We start from the raw sequence: 23,944 nt of genomic DNA, 5'->3' as shown, positions 1-23,944 counted from the left end.
CAGACACACACACACTCACACATGCACACATACTCACACACTCTCACGTACACACACACACGGACGCACACTCTCTCTGTCTCTCACACACATACACACACACATGCACACACACACACGAGGATTACAGCAGGACCACGCAAATGTAGGACCACACACTCTCACGCACACACACGCACACATACACATTCTCTCTCTCTCTCAAAGACAGACATGCAAACAGCTATGAACACATGCGCTCACACACACACACACACACACACACACAACCCACACAATCAAACACATACACACACACTCTCTCTCTTTCTCTCTCTCACACACACACACATGCATACGCACACACGTACGCACTTACTCTCTCTCACACACACACACACACATGCACACATTCACTCACATACGCACACACACAAAAACTTATACACACACACATTCTCTCTCACACAGATATACTCACAAACACACATTCTCTCTCTCACACACACAGACGCACACTCAAACAGCTATGAACACACACACACAGTCTATCTCTCTCTCACACACACACACACACACACTCTGTCTTTCCCTCTCACACACACACACACACACACACACAGCTGTGGTTGTAAATGTGTGTGTTCTTGTGTTCAGATGTCTGTTTCCTCACTCTGGATCCAAACACAGCACACACTCAACTCATTCTGTCTGAGGAGAACAGAGAGGTGAAGAGTGTGAGAGAGAATCAGCCGTATCCTGATCATCCACACAGATTTGATGATTATCCTCAGGTGTTGTGCAGAGAGAGTGTGTGTGGACGCTGTTACTGGGAGATTGACTGGAGTGGAGATTATGTGTGTATATCAGTGTCATATATGAGCATCAGGAGGAAGGGAGCAGGTGTTGAGTGTGGGTTTGGATTTAATGCTCAGTCCTGGAGTTTGAGCTGCTCTCTCTCCAGTTTCTCATTCTGGCACAATAACACACACACTGTTCTCCCAGAGAAGGCACTCAGCAGGAGAATAGGAGTGTTTGTGGATCACAGTGCAGGAACTCTGATCTTCTACAACATCTATAGAGACACAATGATCCTCATCCACTCAGTCCAGACCACATTCACTGAGCCGCTCTGTGCTGGGTTTGGGTTTTATTCTGGATCATCAGTGAAACTGAGCTGAAGACTGACGAGAGATTTACCCAGAATCCTCTGCAGGAGCAGTCACAGCAGCAGAAGTGTGTGTGTGTGTTTGAGAGAGTGCGTTTGTAGGGGTGTGTGAGAGCGTAAGCGTGTGTTTGTGTGTAAGTGTATGTGTGTGTGAGAGATATAGAGTGTGTGTGTGTGTTTGTGCATGATTAATATCGTGTGTGTGTATGTGCGTGTATGTTCACTGCTGTGTTTGTGTGGTGTATGCATGTTTACTGTTGTGTGTGTGTGCGCATGTGTTCACTGCTGAGTGTGTGTCTGTGTGTGTGTTTGTGTGAGCGAGTGTTTGTGTCTGTGTGTGTATGTGAGAGTGTGTGTTGTGTGTGTGTGTGTGAGAGAGAGAGTGTGTGTGAGAGAGTGAGTGTGTGTGTATGTGTGTGTCCGTGTGTGTGTGCATGTCTGTGTGAGTGTCTTGTGTTTGTGTGTGCGACAGAGTGTATGTGTGTATGAGATTGTGTGTGCACGTGTGTCTGTGTTGTGTGCGTCTCACTTTCTTTTGTTTGTGTGTGTGTGTGTGTGTGTCTGTGTGTGTGTGTGTGTGTGCGTGCGTGCGTGTCTTTCTGTGTGTGTGTGTGTGTGTGCGTGTGTGCGTGTGTGTGTGTGTGTGTGAGAGAGAGAGAGAATTGCTTTAAATCTCTAAATCTCTTGATGGTGTTCATCATCTGTTCTGGTTCTTCTTGTGGTGAGCAGAGCAAGTTTTGCTTGAGCAGCTGAACAGTGAATGAGCCGCCATTTCAGTCTGTGTCTCTGACTATCGCCAGCTCCAGAAGAAACTTACACTGAGTCCAATTCTGTCCACATTTCAGGAAAACTCTGCTCCACATATCAAACTATTGTGTTCAGCGTCTACACTCCAGATAGCCGTGATGATCCACAGTCTCTCCATGTGCACAGAAGAGACACTCGTCATGGACACTAGAGTGAACAACACATATGAAGCGTTCACTGCCACAATCCCCTGCAGAATCCTCCGTTGTAAATCCCCAACACGTTTGGTCAATGGTGCTTTACACAAAACTCTCCACACTGCTCTCCCCCTACAGCATCATCACATATCCATTCCTTCTGTTCATCCGCCTTCGTCTTCTCTCTGATCCCGAATAATCCTCAGGATATCAGACGTGTGTTTGGACATGATGTGCTCTCTTCAGCAAGCAGCTGTTTTCTTCATTCTGCAGGCTGTTGGCTCTGGCAGTGGCTCAGATATGTGTGCGCTGGCCTATAATAAACAGCAGAGTTCTTCTGCAGTCAGGTGATGTGCTCCATCAGGCACAGTCGTCTCAATAGTATCCTGTAGTGTGCTGTGCTCGATGTGTTCAGATCTTGTAGTGTGCGCACGTTTAAGAGTTGACAGAATATAAGGCTCATTCCTGGCGTTGGCTAATAGTTCAGCTTGAGCAAACTCATGTTTAAAAGTGTGTTGATGATATTGTTAAATAGCCGACATCATGAGGCACAATTGAAGTGTTCACAACATCATCTTTTCCCACCTCAGGCATTAAAGCTTTATATTATTTTCTCTTTTATTCGTATTTGGCCAGCCGTTATTCTCAACCCCGTAACGGACTAAACTGAGTTTAATAATAGCATTTCACAAAGCTTTTACTGTAAAACCAACATTTCCCTGTTGCTCATGTGTGCCTCAAACCAGTTTAATGGCTAAAACATCACATTTCTGAGGAGTTTTAGATTCAGATGTGATTTAATTACAATTATACAACTTATGGATTCTCTCTTCATTTCTCTAAAAAAGATTTAACTTTGAATGTCTTACCCAAACCACATGCTCACAATGTCAGGCTTAACATGGCGGCTGGTCCTCAGCAAGAGGTTTTTCTATATTTAATTGTTTCTCTTAAACAATATGAACGTCACAGGGTGGAGAATACAGTGATGGGGTTGAAGACCGTAACAGGGTTGAGGAGACACTATCATTTCAATGTTAATTTGTTTTAATTAATGTGAAATTAAATCTAAGACTAAACCAAAACACTTCTTTATTTCAGTAAAACATTTAGGCATTGATCACACTGAGATGACATTAAACTTCATTAAACCAAACTACAGTCAGAATTCAGAACAGTGAAGTGCTGCAGGTAACTGGAGCGTTAGTAACCTTTACAAATGCTGATAAAGGCCTGTGTTCCCGAATATACTGCTGTACAGAACCTGCAGTGAACAGGAGCAACAGCTACATCATTAGTCTTCTTGATGAAAATGCTTAATAATAATAATAATAATAACATTATACAGCCAGACGGGCTGCTCTGTGCTCTGAGTATTTCAGAAACTGCTGATCTACTGGCATTTTCACGCACAATCATCTCTAGGGGAGGAAATATCCAGTGAGCGGCAGTTCTGTGGGCGAAGATGCCTTGTTGATGCGGTCAGAGGAGAATGGCCAGACTGGTTCCAGCTGATAGAAACGCAACAGTAACTCAAATAAGCACTCGCTACAACCGAGCTCTGCAGAAGAGCATCTCTGAACACACAACACGTCCAACCTTGAGGCGTATGGGCTACAGCAGCAGAAGACCACCAGATATTCCTAAACCTTTTGACAGCTGAAGCCTCTTTATCTCTAATATTAATATGAATTCTGCCCTTAATGACCTCCTCTCTAACGTTGGCTAATTGTCACATGACATAGAGATGAGCAAATGAACTGTTTACATAATTAAAGTCTTTTTTCACTTCACATGTTCTGATTTGATCAGCTTTAACTCCTGATAAAACTCGTGACACATTCAATATAAAATCTGCTGCTGATACGGGCGCCATGTCTGATAGAAGATTGTGTCACAGTTTCAGTGGAAACACTGCTTCAGATATTCTCTCAGCGACTAAATAAAGTTAAAGTCAGTGTATATTTACTGAAATGCTCTTGATAAATTAGGAGAAAATCTCAATCCTGTTACAAGTTTACAACCCCAAAACAATGAGATGAGTGACGGGGTCGAGTGTGATGGGGTTGAGTCACTGAAACAAAATGGCCGCTGCTCCTCGTGTGGTTTAAGAGAGAAGGTCCACATGGCAGCAGTTAAACTAGAATATGTCATATTGTTTGGACATTAAGAAAACAATCATACTCCATCTTAGTTTTACGTTACAGGGTTGAATTGTTAAGCTTGACCGTACCCTTCCTAACCATAATAAACCTTAAAAAAAATGTAAATAAATGACAATATATCTCACCTTCTTTTGCACCGTGCTGTTAAAGAGAGCTGAATGATGTCACTTCCTGTCTGTGATGTAATAATACATATAAATTGCTATAGGTGGAACAATGCTAGCGTAATAGGGTTGAGTTTATATTGAGGGACGTAACTCTGTAGCCTGTTTTTCATTTAAAATAAATCTTATTTTTAATTTTATTTTTATTTATCACAAGAAAATAACTCAAGTAAATAGTTGTAACACTGAAAATAATGTAGACACTGTGTGTATTTGATTAATTTGTTTCTACATGCAATTTCAGAGAAGTGCCTCGGGGACATGACAGATAGCTTTGGTTTATGACAGAAATGTTGAAAGTTCTCCCAGTTCTTCTTCTTTCTCACCACACATTTATGCATGTGTAAATAATGCTCCACAGCTCCACAATCATTCCTCTGACTGTTAAATCACATGTGAATCTCTTATAACCTCATTCACTGACTGCTTCAAGAAATCCAAGAGGCGAGGGCTGGGACAAATGCAGTGTTTAGTTTACATCTACTAACATGGCCAGCAGGCCTCACTGATCTGGGCTACATCACTGTGTAAATGTTTTCTGCGTTGGGTTGAATTTATTTGAACCCTTTCAGAAACACATGGAGTCAGATGTGCTTCAGGCATCAGTGATGAGCCAGTCTAGTTCAAACACAATGACTCTGTGCTAGAAGACTGAGTACCTGTCTTACTTCTGTCCTCACAGATAAAACTGAACAGAACGCCACAAACTTAAAGCAGGACTTCCAGGACTGAGAGAAATAAACAACTATTAACTGAAGTGAAAGCACAAGCGGCCTGCGCTTCTGTTTACATACAGTACATGAAGGGCTCTGTCCGTGAGAGCAATAGCCTTGACCCCCCAGTTCTGTGTTCTGCTCAGTTGGCTTCAGCTCTTCTGTGACTTTTCTTGACGACTCAGCATCATTCTATACTTTTTGTACAAGCAAGCTTCCCCTGAAAGAAGATTTTATTAGTTTTTATTTAAGCCAATATGTGTCCAGATGCAGTTTAATGTGCATGTCGATTGAACTCCTTCAGCATGAACCCATCAAAATAAGCGGAGTCAGCAGTGTGCTCTTCCTTCTGAAACATTACTCCATGCTCTTTAAGTTTAATGTATTTATAATTTATTTATTTCATGAAAATGTTATTTATGAAAGTGTTTTTACCTTTTCTGTTCGATTAATACGATGAGCTTTAAACACTGACAGTTCTGAGCTTTATAATGGCAACAAACTGCAACCAACAGTTCTGGTTCAGGGTTTAGTGGCGGCTTTCTGAAGTGGAGCGAGGAAAATGTCCAGAACACATCAGCTGACACCCGGTCTCAATTCAGTTTAGAAACTCAAGAAATGTACAGTCGCCTCAGAGATCTAATGAAGCTGGAATATATTTTTATTATTCATTCATTCATTCATTTTCTGTTCGGCTTAGTCCCTTTATTAATCTGAGGTCACCACAGCGGAATGAAACACAGATGCCCTTCCAGATGCAACCCATCTCTGGGAAACATCCAAACACACTCATACACTACTGACAATTTAGCCTACCCAATTCACCTGTACCTGTAATCTTTGGACTGTGGGGGAAACCGGAGCATCTGGAGGAAACCCATGCAAACGCCGGGAGAACACACAGAAACGCCAACTGACCCTGCCGAGGCTCGAACCAGCGAGCTTCTTGCTGTGAGGTGACAGCACTACCTACTGCGCCACTGCGTGGCCTTATCAGAAATCATATATGCATAAATGTAAATATATTAAATGTGACCTCCTTTACTTTTATTTTGGCATCCCAGCGCTCACCCTGGGGCTGATGTGTTCAGACTCAGCATCAGTTGAACATCTTTAATCAGCCGCAGGTCATCGAGAGGAGGTTTAACACATGAGCTGTTCACACTTCTATATGGTCTATATCAGAAAGAGGAACGGTTGATTTCTGCTGGAGACCTGCACATAGAGGAACACATGGACATCAGACTGCTGATCAATCTGCACAGGAGACGATGAAGAGGAGGAAGACAGATGATGGAGGAAAAGCTGAAATAAATCTATTATCAAGGGAAATATTCAGACAGAATAATGAGGAGTTTAGGATGAAGATAAGAAGAGACGACATTTATATAACATAAAAATATTAGTGGAGACAAATAAACATGTGTGAGAAACAGAGGAAGTGATGTGAACTAGACTGAGGTGAGGACACACTCGACTAAACTCAACACCGACATTAATGGAGTTCAGGAACATGATTAATGTGGAGACTGTAGAGTTCTAGAGAACATGTTTAGATTAAGGACATATATGCAAGAGAGGAGGAAATGTATTAAATATGTAAATAATTATGGACATGAAGAGAAGCTTAGAATATACATTAGGGATAAATGTTAATAGGGATACATTAGGGTACAAGGTATTCCGCCACAGCAGAATGAACCGCCAACTATTCCAGCATATGTTTTACACAGTGGATGCCCGTCCAGCCGCAACCCAGTACTAGGAAACACCCATACACAAACACAATCACACACAGACCTTCAGGGTAAATTAAGTAAAGCTGAAGTCTAAACTAAGATACAGACAGAGAGTATAAGGCAGGAATACTGGGATATAAATCGCTCAGGAAGACATCTGTATAACGTCCAATGGTAAATCTGTGAAGAAAAATAAATGGGGAATAATCAGAGGGAAATGGTCAATACCGCCCCAGAACAGCACACACAGGACTAAACAATTAAGACACTGTGTTTATAAGGAAGCACACACATGATTTATACTCACATTGCAACCAACATGAAACATGTGCAGCATGTAATAACAGAATATCAAGATTATCAATACAAAAGACAAATATTAAGAGAAGTATTAATTAAATATAATCTTACGTTTATTCTGGAAAATATACTAGAATCAATAAATTGAGGCTACAATAATTCATGTCTAAAAGAATCTGGTCTGTTAGAACGAATTTACAGTTGTAACAGGATTTTCTTTATTTAAACAGCATTTTATTTCTCTTGAATTTATGGTGAGATTTTTTCCCGTGTCTCTCTCCATGTCAGACTCCAATCCAGTCCAGCAGGAGGCGGTAAAGCACATTTAAGTTTGACAACCGCCAAAATACTGAAGAAGAAGAAGTTGACAAACCGAAAGCGTCAAATAGCTCAGATTGTGTTCCTGCTGCACAAGAGCGTCTGTACTTCTGTATGTGAGTTTAATACTTCTACATTACGCTGATTAGTGGAAATGATGAAGGGTTTATATATGTATAAGCTTGTTCATAAGCATGATTTATAGTACTGTCTGTTACTGGTCCTCAAAGCTATAAACACCAATTAAACACGGTCCAGACACGGTCATTTTAACAATATAATGGGTTATTTTAATCCATTGAAAGTGTTTGTGCCCTTCTATATCAGGTTGACTCGATAATTTTGGCTCATTCAGCACAAAACAAACTTTAAGAGTCTGGAAATCGAAAGTGAAAGCAGAGCTTCTGTAAACAGAAGAGTGTGGATGATGCTTACACAGCATTAACTGGTAACATTTTAATACTAACAGAATACTAACTAAGCAAATAAATAGTTAAAATAATAAATTAATAGTTGTCTAATGCAGAAGTTATCATGACAGACATATACATGTTAAATAATTAAATCTGAAATATCTGAGGTGTCAGATCAGGGGTTAAACCAACTGCATTAATATTAATTATTATATTTATATATGCTGTGAATGCTGTGAGATGACTGAACGTCATTTAGTGGTGTCCCTCATCATGTGTTCTGTAGGGATAGTTTACAGTTTAACCCAAAGAATGACCAGTCTGGTAGATGAAGAAGAGCCGGAGTCAGAGATTTAAAAAAAATAAATTAAGTTTACTGAAGATAGTTTGCAGTTTCATTCGCAGAAGCCAGCTTCAACACTCTCAATGAGTTCCTAGGCCGCTCTGCTTACAGTTTCAACAATCGAACAATTATACTCTTTACACAAGTCCAGAAAGGGTGGGATCCAGGTAAACAGTTCTCATTGGTTACAACAGAAATAGACAATTCCAAATACATGCGTCAAAGAAACATTGTATCTACTTCCAGATATGGATGGCCTTAATGCGTGCGTCAAAGAAAGCATTGTATCTGTCTCCAGATATGGATGGCGACCTGATGCCTAGAGGTGAGGTCACCCTAAGTTATTAGGAGCTGATCTCCGACCTGTAAAAAGCTAAACCAGGAACACAATAGACACAAAAGACCATCTGTGTTAAAGACTCAAGGATGTTTCTTGTACGTTCAGCTGTGTTATCAGGCTGGTTCAAGACTGTTTCCATCAACAGTCTGCTGCAATATCTTGGCTACACACAGTCTGTCTCCACACAAAAAGGAATTACATTAAAATTTATTATACTCAAAAATAGATCAATCAAACAGCTATAATATTATAGGCAATATCAGGACAACTAGAACAGGTGTCTTCTTCTCCTCTGTATGGGGAGAGAGAGAGAGATCTCCATGACCTATGACCTGGTTTGTGTGTCTCCAGAAAACAAAGTTAAAATAGACAGGCAAAAAGAGAAACAAGGACACAGAAGTAAGCAGTTTTAACTTATTCATTAGTTAAAATCAATTCACAGTTAAATACTGAGAAACAGGATGATGAAAAGGATAAACGTTGGTCCATGATGAGACGGATTGGAAAGCAGAAATCCGAATCCTTCAGTTCTGTTTCAGTAAGGTGTTGTTAGTGAAGTGATCATTGATTGCTGTAAAGTATAGAGGTAAAGTTGGTTATATATTTACACATACAGACTTTCCCCTTAATAATATAATTTCATAAAAATATTATTTGCAAACTCTAAATAGCGAAATCATATTAGCAGCCAATACCTACCAAAGTACAACATTGTTAACAGTCAAATAAACAGTGTTAATGTTGTTTTCAAGTCATACTTGCATGCTGATTCAGATTGAATATTCAAAATAACAAGTTAAACAATATAGACAGTTCTAAATGAATGAATGTGTGAATATAAAATCAACTTTACCTCTATCTGTAAAGTGTGCTGTTCTTCATCTCAGTATATTGTCATCTCCAGGTGATGGTGAGCGGCTGATTGTTTCCTCAAAGCTCTGCTAATGTCTGCATTGGTGTTTTAGCTGCAGTATGGCAGAGGAGCGAGTAAAGGACTCTCTCTCAGAGAAACACAGGTATTGACTCTGTTTTTACACCATTATTTCAACACTTTCTCTGAAGAACAAAAACAACCAACTACAATGCACTTATTTGTGTTGCTATTGCCTGATCAAATGGTCAAATGTGGGTACAATTTTCTTCTTAGCTGGTTCTTGGTGAAAAATGTTGGAGAACTACTGGTTTAAAGTCTGTTGTGTAGAGGTACAATTTGCCATTTGACTGTTGGTCATCAGTTGTAGTGCGAAAATTCTTAGTTTATATGGAGTGAGAGAGACGTTTGCACACTTGTCTTGATATGTCTGAGAACGTTACCATGAGCCCCTCAGCTGTCAGAACACAGTAAACACAGCAAGTGTATTTATGCACACTCAATATAATCTGCTCTTTTACTCCACTGAACTCCATATAAAATGCAGAAACTGTTCAGCTCAGGCTGATCTAAAGGGTTAATGCTGACATCTGATGATCAACAGTAAAAAACTCTTTCCAACCAGCACCAATCAAGACTGCATGATCAGATGCTGATATTGCTTTATTATATGAAGTCATTGGGGTAAAAACAGCCACAAACATAACAAAAGGGTGCTACATTTGAACAATACACACAGATTAATACAGATATGCAAACTTAGTGTGTAGTTCAGTGAACGGAATTTTGTTTATTTATTGTCTTTTCTACCTAGAGATTATATTAATGTTTTGTTTTTATGTTTAAGCCAATGATTAGTCTGCTTTTAATTAAACTGAACAAACCCATACTGGCTGATAATCTCTTGTAAAGGAGACTGAAGTTTGTCCTGCAGTTTATTCCTCTGGTGTGTTTGTGTGTTCAGTGTGAGATCAGGATCATGTGTGTCCAGCTCTGTGTCTCTGAAGAGTGACCGGTCTAAAGGTCATCCACCAGAGTTCAGTGGGGAAACACCATCATCTGCACAAAGGTATGTTGTGTTGTACATTTTTGCCCACATAGAATGTGTTGTGTAAACCAACATTTCAGTAAAGAGAGCCATTCCTGACTAAATCAGTTGTTTAAATTAATCAAATGACTTTAGTGATTCATGAAGACATTTACAGACACCCGGCGTCTTATTCAGAGGATCTTTCAGTCAATATTAATATCAGATTTCTGTCAATTATTTCATTTGTAGAGCATGAAAGATGTTTTGAAGAAGTTTATAACTAATCTGTTGTGTAAATATATCTAAATAAAGGTGAAGCTTTTGAAGGTAAATGTAGCTGTGTTGTTTTGTAGCTAATGTTTGTGTAATAATGAACTGTAAATCAAACATTTCTTTCAAAGCTACTTTCTAATAATGACTTTGTGGTTGACACGGCTTTGTAATGACAGAGACAATTGACTGTGATTTCTCAGCTCAATGTAACAGAAAACTCAAGTGACAAATCTGTCCACTGTCTCATTATTATGAGCACTACCCTGCTGAAAAAACCAGCAAAGACCAGCATGATTTTCATGCTGGTCTATGCTGGTCAATGCTGGTTTAGCTGGTTTACCAGCTTGGTCTTGCTGGTGATGCTGGTAGACCAGCTTGGTTTTGCTGGTTGACCAGCTTGGTCTTGCTGGTAGACCAGCTTGGTCTTGCTGGTGGACCAGATTGGTCTTGCTGGTGATGCTGGTAGACCAGCTTGGTCTTGCTGGTGATGCTGGTAGACCAGCTTGGTCTTGCTGGTAATGCTGGTAGACCAGCTTGGTCTTGCTGGTGATGCTGGTAGACCAGCTTGGTCTTGCTGGTGAAGCTGGTAGATAAGCTTGGTCTTGCTGGTAGACCAGCTTCGGCTTGCTGGTCAGGCTAGTCTACCAGCTTGGTCTTGCTGGTCATGCTGGTCTACCAGCTTGGTCTTGCTGGTTATGCTGGTAGACCAGCTTCGGCTTGCTGGTCATGCTTGTCTACCAGCTTAGTATTGCTGGTGATGCTGGTCTATGTTTGGTGGACAAGCAAGACAAAACTACCACCCAGATAGCATACAGTTCTGGGCCACATCTGGGCCAACTAAGGCACATATGGCTCACTTCTGGCAATGGCAGGAGACATATGGGCCAGATGTGGCCCGTATGTGTCACACCGGGTGTAGTGTGAGTTGTGGCCTGCTGTATGTGGGCCAGATGTGGCCTGTGTGTGACACATCGGGTGTAGTGCGTGTTGTGTATTTTTAGTTCCGGTTTAACTTTAAATTAACGGGAGCCTTTGAAGTGGTTACAAATTATTAGAAATTGAAAATCAAAGTTAATTTGTCTTTCTAAGTCTGTACACTTTCATTTTATGAAGTAGAAAATAGAAAATAAATATTGTAAATTAATGTAATGTGATGCAAGGATTTACATTTTTCCGATTGGCTACTTCTGCCTGTGGACTGCATACCTAATGAGTGGGAGGGGCTTGCTGCTCAAACAAAACACAGACTCTGATGTGAAGCATCAGCAGTTCTGTGTTTCCTGTGTTTTATTAACATTATTGTCCCTCATCAGGCAGTGAGAGCGCTACACCTTCTCTGAAAATAATAACATTGCATGTTCTAAATAAGACTTTCTGAGATTGAAAATGATTCTTTAGGTTATTAAGAATAGGAATAAGCTATTGCTTATCAGGGAAAGTATATGTTTGTAACCTAATCACATATTAATTCAGTTTATTTCCTCAATAATGGATTTATTTTTACTTTAAGGCTGCTATGAATATAAATTTATATTATCTGTTATATGTAAATGTTCCAGCATGAGTAAAATTTTTTTTTTCATATTACCTGGTATGTCTATAAATGTCTATAAATGCAACGAGTTTCATCATTTAATATGTTTTTATCCATTAATGTTTTGTTCAGTTCCATTTGAATGAATTAAGACAGTGTCCTACCGCCACCTACGGGGTGGATTTAATTTGCTATTAGTACTACTTTTTAATGAACAATTTTACAAATGAATTCATAATCTAATAATATTGAATTAAAGTGCAGTTTTCTTGGTGTTATTTTTTGCAATTGTACATTTTTATAATGATTTTGTTTGATTAAATGCCACATACAACATTGTTCTTTTTTTATTTAATTTGAATATTAAATAGACATTAATGTTTTGTTTATGAATAAAATAACTATATAGAAAGAATGTAAGAGAACTGAGCAGTAGAATGTGAATAACATGAATGTGTTCGTAAATAAGCTGATCTTTGTAAACAAAACAAAGTTTTATTTACTTATACAGAACACAAAAAATAATAAAAATAAATCTGACCAATTTTAATGCGCACACCTAACCCCGCTCCTAACCCGACCCCTCACTTTGATGTCACTAGCTCTATTTGAGTGCATTGTTTCTGACATTGCATGTCAAACTGTGTGTCTCAGCTTGCATATGCAAGTCTGCAATCAGATACTAATGCTTCTGCAACACAGCCCTGAGGGTACAATACTCAGTGCAGGGAAACACCACACATTATCTTAATCATAAACTACAGCAAATTTAGTTTATCCAAAATTCACTTATACTGCAAATTTTTGCACTATGGAAGAAACTGGAAACCAACAGAAACAACATGCAAACTCAACATAGAAAGGCCCAAAAGTCTATCCTGGTTCTGTGTGTGTGCACCTGTAACAGCGTCAACAAATTTTACAGACAATATGCTATCAATAAGCATGTTAATTAGCAATTAGTTGATTGTAAATATATCTTTAAGTGTTATAGTTTTTATATAACAAGCTACTGAATATTAAAAATAACAGTAAATATTTTAGAATTACAGCATGTTACATAACAGAGCAAGGACATGTTCACAGTATGTCTGATAATATTTTTTCTTCTGGAGAAAGTCTTCGACTAGAATAAAAGCAGTTTTTAATTTTTTTAAAAGTGTTTTAAGGTCAAAATTATTAACCCCTTTAAGCTATATATTTTTTCGACAGTTTCAGAACAAGTCATTTTTATAAAATAACTTGCCTAATTACCCTTACCCTAATATATATATATATATATATATATATATATATATATATATATATATATATATATATATATATATATATATATATATATATATATTTATTTATTTATTTAAAAACATAATCATAAACTGCCCCCTGGTGGCGAATATGTGTTTCGCTTCATCCTTGCATTACGGTGGAGTGGGCGGAGCCTCGTGAATGACGGTTAATTTTTTCAAACGAGGAAGTGAAGTCAAGTCCGCCATTTCATCTTCTTCTTTATATCGGGTAAGTTATTATTTTAAAATCATATTTGTGAGATATTTGTCGTCAGGTAATGTTTTTATTAGTTAGAAAAGCCCCTGTTTTGAATAGTGATAAAACTGTAACTTATATGTGGATAATATGGCTAAAAACGGCTAAGAATGATGGCAGCCGTCAGTTCAGTAACGTTAATCTGTTAAATTGATTGTGCTCGGGGTTTTAACAAATTCATTTAAGTTACAATTGTCCTTTTACGCTCGTCATTCCCAATTAAATGATCAATAAGACGTGTTATATGAAGAACAGCGTCGAAACGGGAGCTTGAATGAATGAATCATATGCTGTCCGTTTTATACAGTTGTAATAGGTGCCGAATTCTGCTTTTGTATTGGTTTTAGCTCAAACACTGAACGAACAGTCTCTTTTTGGTAACGTTAATCCTAATGATCTTGATTTGCTTGTTAATGTGTGTTTTTATTCAGCAAAAGTTTGCAGAGTAACGTTATGTGGTTCATGCTGGCCACTGTTGAGACTGGTCTGCATTAAAAAAATTTAAAGCCAAAACGTTTGAAAAAAAAAAAATCCACAGTTGAAACATAATGTGTTAAATGACTTATGATGGAAATTAATTAGCTAAAAAAGAAGGCTAAGTGTGTTATGAAATATTAAACCTTGTTAAAAAATAAAATCAATTGTGTTAAATAAGCTTAAAATCCATATCTTATGTTTTATATTACTTTAAAACAGCCTGGAAACTGAATTGCACCATTAATCTTGTACATATGTATCAAGTACAAACAAATGGTTTTGTGGCAAGTAAAAATAATATTTTTATAAATTGATTGTATTGTATTAATTTGTTACAGAAAAGAAAGGAATCATGCAAGGATGCAAGCTGAAGGAAAGGACAACTCTCACATCAGTGCATTACTAATTGTTTTACTTCATCATCAAGCACACCAGGTACAATATTGTACATATTTTGTAACTTGTATATGTCAGACTGGTTGTTGGGAACTGAAATAATATATTTTATGTTTTATTTATTATTAAAATATTACAAGATTTATTGCTGCTATTTTATTACTGTGTGAGGTCATAGCTTATTTAAAATATCTATTATTAAAAAAATCATATTTTAAAGAAAGTCTAAATGTTTCCACAAGGTAATTTATTGAATTGTTTTCTGAAAATGTAAAATTTGACAGTATTGGTGAGCTGGAAAAACACAGTCTGTTGACGTAACTTTAAAGTAGATTAATTTACCTTGGATCGCATGTTTAAGTTATAATTTCAGAGTGAAAAATGTAAAAGAAAACCATTGAAAACAATGGCATAATGATTTTGCTTGTTCACAAGAGGTACTTGATTTATTTTTCCTGTAGTGATACATAAGTTTTTAAAGACTAATGCTTGACACTTAAATTTTAAAGGGATAGTTCACCCAAAATAATGACATCTTTTATCCTCCACTTGTTTCAAAATATTTTTTTGTTCTGTTGAACATAAACTCAGGTGGTGCGGTGCACAGTGGATAGCTCTGTTGCCTCCCAGCAAAAATGTTTCTGGTTCGAGCCTCGGCTGGGTCAGTTGGCATTTCTGTGTGAAGTTTGTATGTTCTCCCCGTGTTGGCGTGGGTTTCCTCCGGGTGCTCCTGTTTCCCCCACAAGACATGCGGTACAGGTGAATTGGGTAAGCTAAATTGTCCTTAGTTAATGTGTGTAAATGAGAGTGTATGGGTTTTTCCCAGTGATGTGTTGCAGCTGGAAGAGTATCTGCTGCGTAAAACATGCTGGATAAGTTGACTGTTCATTCCACTTCGGTGACCCCAGATTAATAAAGGGATGAAGCTGAAAAAAAAATGAATGAACACAAACCCAGTTTTTCCTACTATGTTAATCAATAGTTACAGGTTTCTAACATTCTTCAAAATATCTGCTTTAGTGTTTAACAGATTCAAACTGCTTTGAAACAAGTAGAGGATGAATAAATGGTGGCAGAATAGTAAACTATATCTTTAAATGTTTTATTCTGTATGTTATGTGTATTCACATTTGTCTTGTCTTTTGTCATATTGTCCTTCTAGCTCAGATTGTGATGGACCTGGAATGCGACACCAGTTACTCTTAAAGCCTGATTTATACTTCTGCGTCGGCGCATGCAACGCGCGTGGCTGTGCATTTATACTTCTGCGCGCTGTCTCTGTCGGTCTGCATTAACACTTCCGAAACGCTAGTTGGCAATGAGGTGTAAATGTTCCTCTGTGTCGAGTTTCTTCGCTACTTTTTTGCTTTTCCTGAACACTTCCGGGATGTACAAGTGGCTTAAACTCGCTCATTTTGAGGCAGGAACCGGTGGACGTACAACAACTTTAACTACACTGCAAAAAATGCCTTTCCTGAAACAAGCAAAAATGACTTAAATCTAGTTAAAGTGTACCAAAATCAAGCAAATAAATCTGCCAATGGGGTAAGCAAATTTGACTTGGTAAGAATTCTTGAAAATAGCATTAATATCTAGACGATAATACATTTCTATTGATCTTAAAATTAGACACAAATTCTTAAAACTAGGCATTTTAGCTTTTTATAAGAATTTAATAGAACATAAATAAGTGAAAATTGTATTAAAACTAGTCATTAAAAACACTGTTGGTTCTTAAAACTAGACAAATATGCTTAAAACTAAGCAGTTTTTTCTTTTTATAAGCACTGAATATTATCAATTCTAGAACAAATTGCATTAAAACTAGAATATTTTAACTTAAATCTAGTCAGTAAATCTAGAGTTAGTTCTTAAAACTAGACAAACAAGCTTAAAATTAAGCAGTTTTTTTCTTTTTATAAGCACTGAACATGAATAATTCTAGAACAAATTGCATTAAAACTAGAATATCTGAACTTAAATCTAGTCAGTAAATCTACAGTTAGTTCTTAAAACTAGACAAACAAGCTTAAAATTGAGCAGTTTTCTCTTTTTTGAAGCACGACAATAATAATTTTAGGGGGAAAATGCATTGAAAGCAGAATAGTTTACCTTAAATCCAGCCTATTTAGATTTTTTTTTTTTAAATCACACAAAAACCTAAATGAGATGAAAACTCTTAAAAGAAAATACCTCCCACACCTTCCCCCACTTTAAGTGAAGAAACAACTTCCAGCTTTGCTGAACATTTATTAAAGAACATTCTTTAAAGTTCTAAACAAATGGAGCATAAGGCAGGATAAGCAAAGACAAGCTTAAACTTTAAAATGAAATAAAATACCTGGCACAGAAACCGCAAGTATTCTATGCAAAATGCTTTGCCTCAGTCTACACAAACTCAAACAGCATTTAAGCTTCAAACAGCCTGGATCAATTTACTTCGTAACATGATAGCAACCCAAAAATCAAATAATTATCATGCTCACCCTTATGTTCTTAAAATCCTTATGAGTTTTTTTTTGCAGAAGATGACACTTTGAAGAATGTCGCCAGCTTTCATAGCAAGAAAAATATACAAAATAAATTAAAAAAAATACTATGAAAGTCAATAGCTACCATCAACAGTTCCCAACATTCTAAATAATATCTTCTGTAGCCAAAAGAAAAAAAAAAAAACAGGTTTGAAACAACATAAGATTAAGAAGTAATTGAAGTTTGGGTCAACAATGCCTTGAATCCATGGCAGATTCAAAAATGAACATTTTCCTCTTAAACAACTGAGGTACAGCAAAACAGGATGAACAGTCCAACGTTAATAATAACAACAAAAAATATACTCTGGCACAAAACAACACTGTATACCCTCAGCAGTCCTGTAAAGTTACACACAGCAATTACTTTTTTTTGTTATGCTGTGCTGCATTACTGTATGTTAGATACATTTAATCTCCTGAAAATGGGGAAAAACTCCTAACAGCACAAATCAAGTGCAAATGTAATGGCCGAAAAAAAAAATGCAGCTGTCTCTCAGCCACAGCAGTTTGAAACAGTAATTAGTCAACAAACATTCTCCATTCATGAATGGCCTTTTTGTACGAGGGGGTTTCATCCTGCTCGTGGATGACATCTCTCAGAACTTGTGTTTGCAACACAGACAGGAGTGTTGCAAGACACTTTGGATATGTGAGATGAAATGCATAGTAATAGGCCAGGAGGTAGAGAGGCCCCTCATAGAGCAAGTCTTTGTCAAATGTTAGAACTGGGGTTGTACCTACAACCACCATGCAGTTCTCCTCACCAACCAGCAAGACAGGACTGGAAAATGCACGCCTGTGGATGTAGGTATCCGGATCCTCTGAGGGCTAGAAAACCAAATAACAAAAATACAGAATTCAGACTACAAACACAACAAAACTTAATATAAGATCTGGGTCACCATTCACTTCCATATTTTTTTTTCTTCAATGGAAGTGAATGCCAACCCAACAGATCTGGGTTGGCATATCAACATTCTTCAAAATATCTTACTTTTGTGTTCAGCAGGTTGTGATTAAGTAAATGAAGACATAATTAAAAAATTTTCTACAATACCTTTAAGTTAGTTGTTACATTGCATGTCCAATTTTACGTAGTGCAATTGGGATGGTTTTAACTTAGTATTTTATTGACAATGTAGTCACCTGTTATTAACTTATCACTACTTAAAGTAAAACTCACCGTCAGAACATGGAAAAGAGCCTCACTGATTGGGACCTGTTTCTTCGGTGCTGCAGACCCAGATGGGAAGAGCAGCGGTAGGGCAGTAAAAACAGCAATGGCATGTTCAACTAGATAAGTAAAAAAAAAAAAAAGATATTGACATCAGATATTACTGTAGATGTATGGGAATAATCTATACCACTGGTTTCTGATCCTGGAGACCTGAATTAAGGGACTGTTTACACAACATTGTTTTCAACTGAAAACAGAAAACTTCTTGAATTAAAAAAATAACTGATCTATAACAAGGGTTCTCAACACTTGGCCCTTGAGATTACAGGTCAGCTCCAACCTTTAGCTCTAAAGTCACCAGCCTGTAGATTTTTGTTAGAAACTGGAAACACAGATTAACTCAGGTTTGTTTAATTAGGATTGGAGTTATACTGGACCTTGAGGACCAGAGTTGAGAACCCTTGATCTATACAGATTCAAATTAAATTAAAGTTTTACCTCCATTTAATGTCCTTGGAGGCTTCATGACTTTTTTCATCACTCCATAAAACTGAACCTTGGAGTAGAAGGTCTCCCACCTGTCCTTCACCTCAGAAATGTATTTGGAGTTGTTTGGCTCAATGATTCTTCGTAGTTCATCCATTGCCTGAAAGAATTATTTATTATTAAAAACAAAATTATTTGGCTGTCTGCAGTTAGGCAGAGGATATGGGATATGTGTTAGTATGTTTTACATCTGTCTAAAATGTAAGCATTCGTGTACCCACATGGTCCAATTCTTTGAAGCAGGGGTACGCTTGCAAAATATTTGTGGGTTTGTCTTGCTCCTTCAATACATTTGAGTCAATGAAACTTCTTCTGGACTGGAACTCCAGGTCTAATAGATGGGTTACAGCAGCTTTATTTGGCTTCTTTGCTTTGTACATTTCTTGTAGCGTCCTGTAATGTCTTGCCTGGGTTTTCTGGCTGTCAAGGCTGTTGTCAGGACCATCAGCTGCAATTTAGCCATACAATATAATTACTGAACAAGATGCACAGAAATCAACAATTGAATAATGTATTTTACGTTACAAATAGAACAAATTCGGCATGCATATATCACCAAATAAGATGTTATGTATTACACACACATATATATATATAAAAATATAAAAATCATGGCCAGAACATGTCTCACGGAAGTGACATGTCTGGCTACTAGGGATGCTCAAAGTAATCGATTAACCGTTAACCGAAAGGATGCGTTTGTATCATGTGTATGGTATCAGTTAAACAATTAAAAAATACTATTTTATATATTTTTAGTTTAGCTGCATAAGGGGCCAATCGAATGCGTTTTTTGCGTTAAGAGGGGCATCTTTTGAATGGTTTACTAAAAGCCGCAAGAGTTTTGCACGCGGCTCAACCCAGAGCAGCAGTGTGTGTGTTGTCAAGACAACTACAGAGAACTTTTAAAGAGCATGGATCCCGTTACATTCATTCTTCTATGGCGGGGTGCGACACCAAAATGCATCCCTTCACGGCTACATTACAGCTTCCTATTCAAATCATTTAGTTGTTGTTGTTGTTTTTAATAGCGGGTTATTTTTTAATAGCGGGTTATAATCGCACCAAAACATATTAAAAGGCAAGTGAATTATAACAGCGCAAACTTTTCTGTATCGGTGATGTACGCTATTTGTTAAACCCTTTAAGGTTGCGTGCTGACAGACTGACTGATTGACTGACTGACAGGTGCGTGATGCGTGAAGCCAGCAAACACGACGTAGCTTTCAGTTAGGATGAACACAGTTTCAATAATTTTCATTTATTTATAGATGGCCTGTGGTTCTGCATACACTGACTTTATCTTGCTGGAGTTTATAGCTGTTTCACTTTACTTCAGGACACATTAATGCCGCTCTAAGTTTATTGGAGACATTCTGAAATATTCCTAGCAAATCCAATAAATGTTGTAGACATACTCTCTACATAAACGCACTAAATCGCACTTCAGCAGTGTTTATTTGAGAGCGCACCAAAAGATCCGCGCTTGACCATCGTAAGTTATATTTGAGGGGTGTGCAAGAGGTTTTGTGCACAAGCAGAGGAAATCGGCGCACTTCTTTTTTCCTTGTCAACATAAAAGGTGTTTTTAGAAAGGGGAAAAAAAACAGCAATACTGTTCACAAAAAGTCAACATATGTGCGAGTTATCATTGTCTTTTCATTATTTTCATTTAAGCATATTTTTATTACGGTAGAGAGAGAGAGAGAGAGAGAGAGAGAGAGAGAACATTATATCAATATATAATCTTAAAAATAATGATTTCTATTAAAAATGTTTTATGATTATAATAACAGCAGGGCATTAAATAAATGCATATTTTCCGTGGAGCGAGCGATTTGAGGAAGTCTGCTATTTTTATTTGACGGAAGAAAAAAAAAACATGATTGGAAAAAAACAGCCTATGCCGGTTCTTTAAAAGGATTCAGTCAGTGTTTTCTTTTTGTAATATAAATTAATAATTTAAATGAAAAATTAGGGCAGGCCTACTTATTTTATTCATTTTCCTTTCCTTTTCCTGTTGGAAAGATGGCAGGTGCGTGAAGATGTTCTGTTGTTATGATCTGTTATTAACATGTTCGCATGTTAAAATAAATCAGTATTTTAAATAGCAATATTTAATGTGTCAGACACAAAATAGACACTTCAGTTTAAAAATAATAATAATAATAATAATTTTATATTAATCTCACCAGTTAACCATTTATATCCGATTAACGAGCTGGTTGGCAAAGTTAACCGAAATGAGCATCCCTACTGACTACTTTATTTTAAAGTAAATTTTAATGTACTTACATGCTTCATCAATGCTGTCATTTTCTTGCCGTGGGGTGCTTGAACTTGAAGGCGATGACAGAATGACTGTTGAAGCACTGGAATCAGCATCATAGTCACTTGCCACAGCAGCGGAAGGTTCTTTGTCCTGACGTGCTCTTTTGAAAGGAGGCTGTTTGGCCTTCATGGGACTTCGGATATTTGAAAGTCGCTTCAGGAGCTTTTTAGCAACAGTGTCCTGTACAACAGAATAAAAGCATGTTAGCAACAAAACAATGTTTTTTTTCAATAATTAAGTAAATGATGTCACTCACCCACTCGTGCCTAGATCCAGTTGACTTATCTTTTATCATAGGGTAGTATTCCACTAACCGTTTTGCCATGGCAATAACTTCATGTTTAGTGGGATATTTGTAGTCATCTGAAGATGCTCTTGCTATTGATACCATGTTTGTCATGGTATTTCGGATGAGCCGGCAGAATAGCTCCTTTGATAAGGTGACGTCACCCTCTTTTCCAAGACGCTGCAGCTCAAAGTATGTGCGTCTCATCTGTTGTAGTTCACTTTCAGTGAAGAGAACATATTCTGGGCTGGGTAACTTTAAAAACTTTGATGTACTGGGGTCATCTTGTTTTGAACTTTCAGTATGTTTATCATCTGCTGATGAACCTTCAACAGGAATGATGTGCTCCTAAAACACAATAAAACACAAATCAAGTCACATGAATCTGTACTGAAATTATGCCCACTAATAGATTAAAAATATCCAATATACAAGTGTTTGAAATTAATTACCTGTTCTTCCTTATGAGTCAAACGCCAAATACCTTTGCGCCGCAGGAAGTGCTCAGGACCAGGAAAGAGATCTCGGATATCCTCTCGCGAGAGAGATGGCAAAATGTCTTCCCCAATGTTAGCAGCTTAGAACACATGCAAATACAGTACATTAGACAACATAGCTTATGTATATTTTGTGTTTTTGATTTTAGTAATGCATTAGTAAATTTTGAAATTAATATTCATTCATTTTCTTTTCGGCTTAGTCCCTTTATTAATCTGGGGTCGCCACAGCGTAATGAACCGCCAACTTATCCAACATATGTTTTCCACAGCGGATACCCTTCCAACTGCAACCCATCACTGGGAAACATCCATACACTCTCATTCACTACGGACAATTTAGCCTACCCAATTTACCTAAAGCACATGTATTTGGACTGTGGGGGAACCGTAGCACCCGGAGGAGACCCACACAAACATGGGGAGAACATGCAAACTCCACACAGAAATGACAACTGACCCAGCCGAGGCTCGAACCAGTGACATTCTTGCTGTGAGGCGATCGTGCTTTTAATACTGATAATTAATACTGTTCATTCTTTGTATGTTAAATAAACTAGTCAACTAATTAACCATATTGTAAAGTGTTTGGGCCTACTCTTTCAAATATGAAATGTCTGAATGTAGTAAAACAAACAGGCAATAATGATAAAAGATCCTTTAACACTTGAATAAGTTATTTTTGTTAGCATTAGGTATTGTGAAAAAAAGGAGTTGTGATTCATTTAATAGCAGCCTGATAGCACCCAGTATTGTACAACAGCAGAACAACAATTTATGTCACTATACAATAATAAATACAAGTGTATCTACATTTAAATAAAATCATTCTGAGTGCATGTTGTAACTTAAGGATCGATCCTTAATTTCATTCGATTACAAAGACGTGCTTTTGTTTTGTTTTTTCTCGGTAGAAAGCATTGCATATTACATTAAAATCAAACTCAAATTTATCATAAGAAACAAATAAGTGATTAAAAAAAAATTTACTAACCTTTTAGAGTGGAAATCGCAACGTCGTCGAGCCCATCCATGGTGAGAAACTGGCGCAAGGAAGTACCTGTTTCTCCTAACTTCCCTTTGGCGCGCTGTAAGTGCGCATGCGCCTTAAAGAGCCCATATTATACATGAAATAGGGTCATATCCTGGTTGTAACGGTCTCCAACAACAGTCTAATATGCATGCAAGGTCAAAAAACACTTTCATGGTCTTATAATCTGCATTTATTTTTACCTAATTATCCCAGCGACTCCTGTATGAATCGTCCAGTGATTCATTTGTTCCCAAACCCCTCCTTAGCGCGGAGCTAATCTGCGCTGATTGGACCGATGACAGTCTGTCGCGATTGGTCGACTGCCTTCAGTCAGAGAGGGAAATGGCCAATAGCTAATCAGCAATTTAAAAAGTAATCACAGTTCATACACGCTCGATAGTGCAGACGTGGATTTTAGCTGCCACACTATGGCGAGTGGATAGTGCCACGGATAACCGAACGAAGGAGACAGTCGTGTACTGGCCATACCACACACACACAAAAACACACACACACCTCCGGATGACAACGCTCCCGCTTCCGCCCGCACCCGCCAGGTTTTAGCCTGAGAACCCGCTCCGTTTTCTGCCCGCCGCGCCCGGTCCCGCTAGAGCGGAGAACACAACCAAAAATCACCCAGTATACAGTCCAGACAGCCAAGCTGTCGTTCGTTCGTTCGCTCGCTCTCTCTCTCTCTCTCATACGCGCGCGTGCGCACTAACACACACACAAGCACCACGCAGACTCTCTCTTTCTAATTCGCATAGCAATATCCGTGATATTGCTAGACAGCCCGCTCCCGTCCCAAATTAAACCCGTTACCGACC

General features: G+C 37.9%; 3 protein-coding genes and 3 long non-coding RNA genes across 10 annotated transcripts in view; 4 read left to right on the top strand and 2 right to left on the bottom strand.

Moving 5' to 3' along the window:
• The window catches only part of LOC148682910 (NACHT, LRR and PYD domains-containing protein 3-like), a 38,945-nt gene extending 34,565 nt beyond the window's left edge, over nucleotides 1-4,380 (top strand). For both annotated transcript variants that reach the window (XM_088650858.1, XM_088650859.1), the window contains one exon: nucleotides 637-4,380. In XM_088650858.1, the coding sequence (XP_088506984.1) occupies nucleotides 637-1,160 (524 nt within the window). In that variant the 3' untranslated portion in view covers nucleotides 1,161-4,380. The remainder of the gene's footprint in view (nucleotides 1-636) is intronic.
• znf1086 (zinc finger protein 1086) overlaps nucleotides 1-23,944 on the bottom strand; it is an 893,143-nt gene that overhangs the window by 621,977 nt on the left and 247,222 nt on the right. The window lies entirely within an intron of this gene.
• LOC148682909 (uncharacterized) lies at nucleotides 4,677-7,234 on the top strand. Its single transcript, XR_015943183.1, has 3 exons — nucleotides 4,677-6,089; nucleotides 6,198-6,721; nucleotides 6,882-7,234. It is a non-coding gene; the product is annotated as an uncharacterized LOC148682909 (long non-coding RNA).
• LOC148682908 (uncharacterized) lies at nucleotides 7,530-10,912 on the top strand. The gene is made up of 3 exons (XR_015943178.1): nucleotides 7,530-7,606; nucleotides 9,491-9,602; nucleotides 10,422-10,912. It is a non-coding gene; the product is annotated as an uncharacterized LOC148682908 (long non-coding RNA).
• On the top strand, nucleotides 13,762-15,941 carry LOC148682907 (uncharacterized). Of its 2 annotated transcripts, none has more exons than XR_015943171.1 (3): nucleotides 13,762-13,812; nucleotides 14,655-14,751; nucleotides 15,875-15,941. It is a non-coding gene; the product is annotated as an uncharacterized LOC148682907 (long non-coding RNA). The 2 variants fall into 2 exon arrangements; XR_015943170.1 differs by lacking the exon at nucleotides 15,875-15,941 and adding an exon at nucleotides 15,304-15,441.
• On the bottom strand, nucleotides 16,943-23,129 carry LOC148682906 (uncharacterized). Of its 2 annotated transcripts, none has more exons than XM_088650895.1 (8): nucleotides 22,658-23,129; nucleotides 22,040-22,554; nucleotides 21,558-21,935; nucleotides 21,265-21,481; nucleotides 19,191-19,417; nucleotides 18,922-19,069; nucleotides 18,430-18,539; nucleotides 16,943-18,074 (listed from the first exon to the last, which is right to left on the bottom strand). In XM_088650895.1, exons 3-8 carry the CDS (start codon nucleotides 21,792-21,794, stop codon nucleotides 17,766-17,768), a joined length of 1,248 nt encoding a protein of 415 aa, XP_088507021.1. In that variant the 5' UTR covers nucleotides 21,795-21,935; nucleotides 22,040-22,554; nucleotides 22,658-23,129; the 3' UTR covers nucleotides 16,943-17,765. The 2 variants fall into 2 exon arrangements, with proteins under 2 accessions (XP_088507021.1, XP_088507020.1); XM_088650894.1 differs by having other exon boundaries at nucleotides 22,040-22,164; nucleotides 23,079-23,129.

Source organism: Danio rerio, chromosome 4 (assembly GCF_052040795.2).
Source record: "Danio rerio strain M-AB ecotype USA chromosome 4, GRCz13ab, whole genome shotgun sequence".
Lineage (NCBI taxonomy): Eukaryota > Metazoa > Chordata > Actinopteri > Cypriniformes > Danionidae > Danio > Danio rerio.
This window is presented reverse-complemented; position numbering and strand designations above follow the sequence as displayed.

Coding starts and splice junctions, on each gene's coding strand:
- LOC148682906 (XM_088650894.1), bottom strand. CDS start 23,118: ATGGATGGGCTCGACGACGTTGCGATTTCCACTCTAAAAG. Junction 21,482..21,557: donor CTGGATCTAGGCACGAGTGG/GTGAGTGACATC, acceptor TCTGTTGTACAG/GACACTGTTGCTAAAAAGCT. Junction 18,540..18,921: donor TCCAAGGACATTAAATGGAG/GTAAAACTTTAA, acceptor TTACTTATCTAG/TTGAACATGCCATTGCTGTT.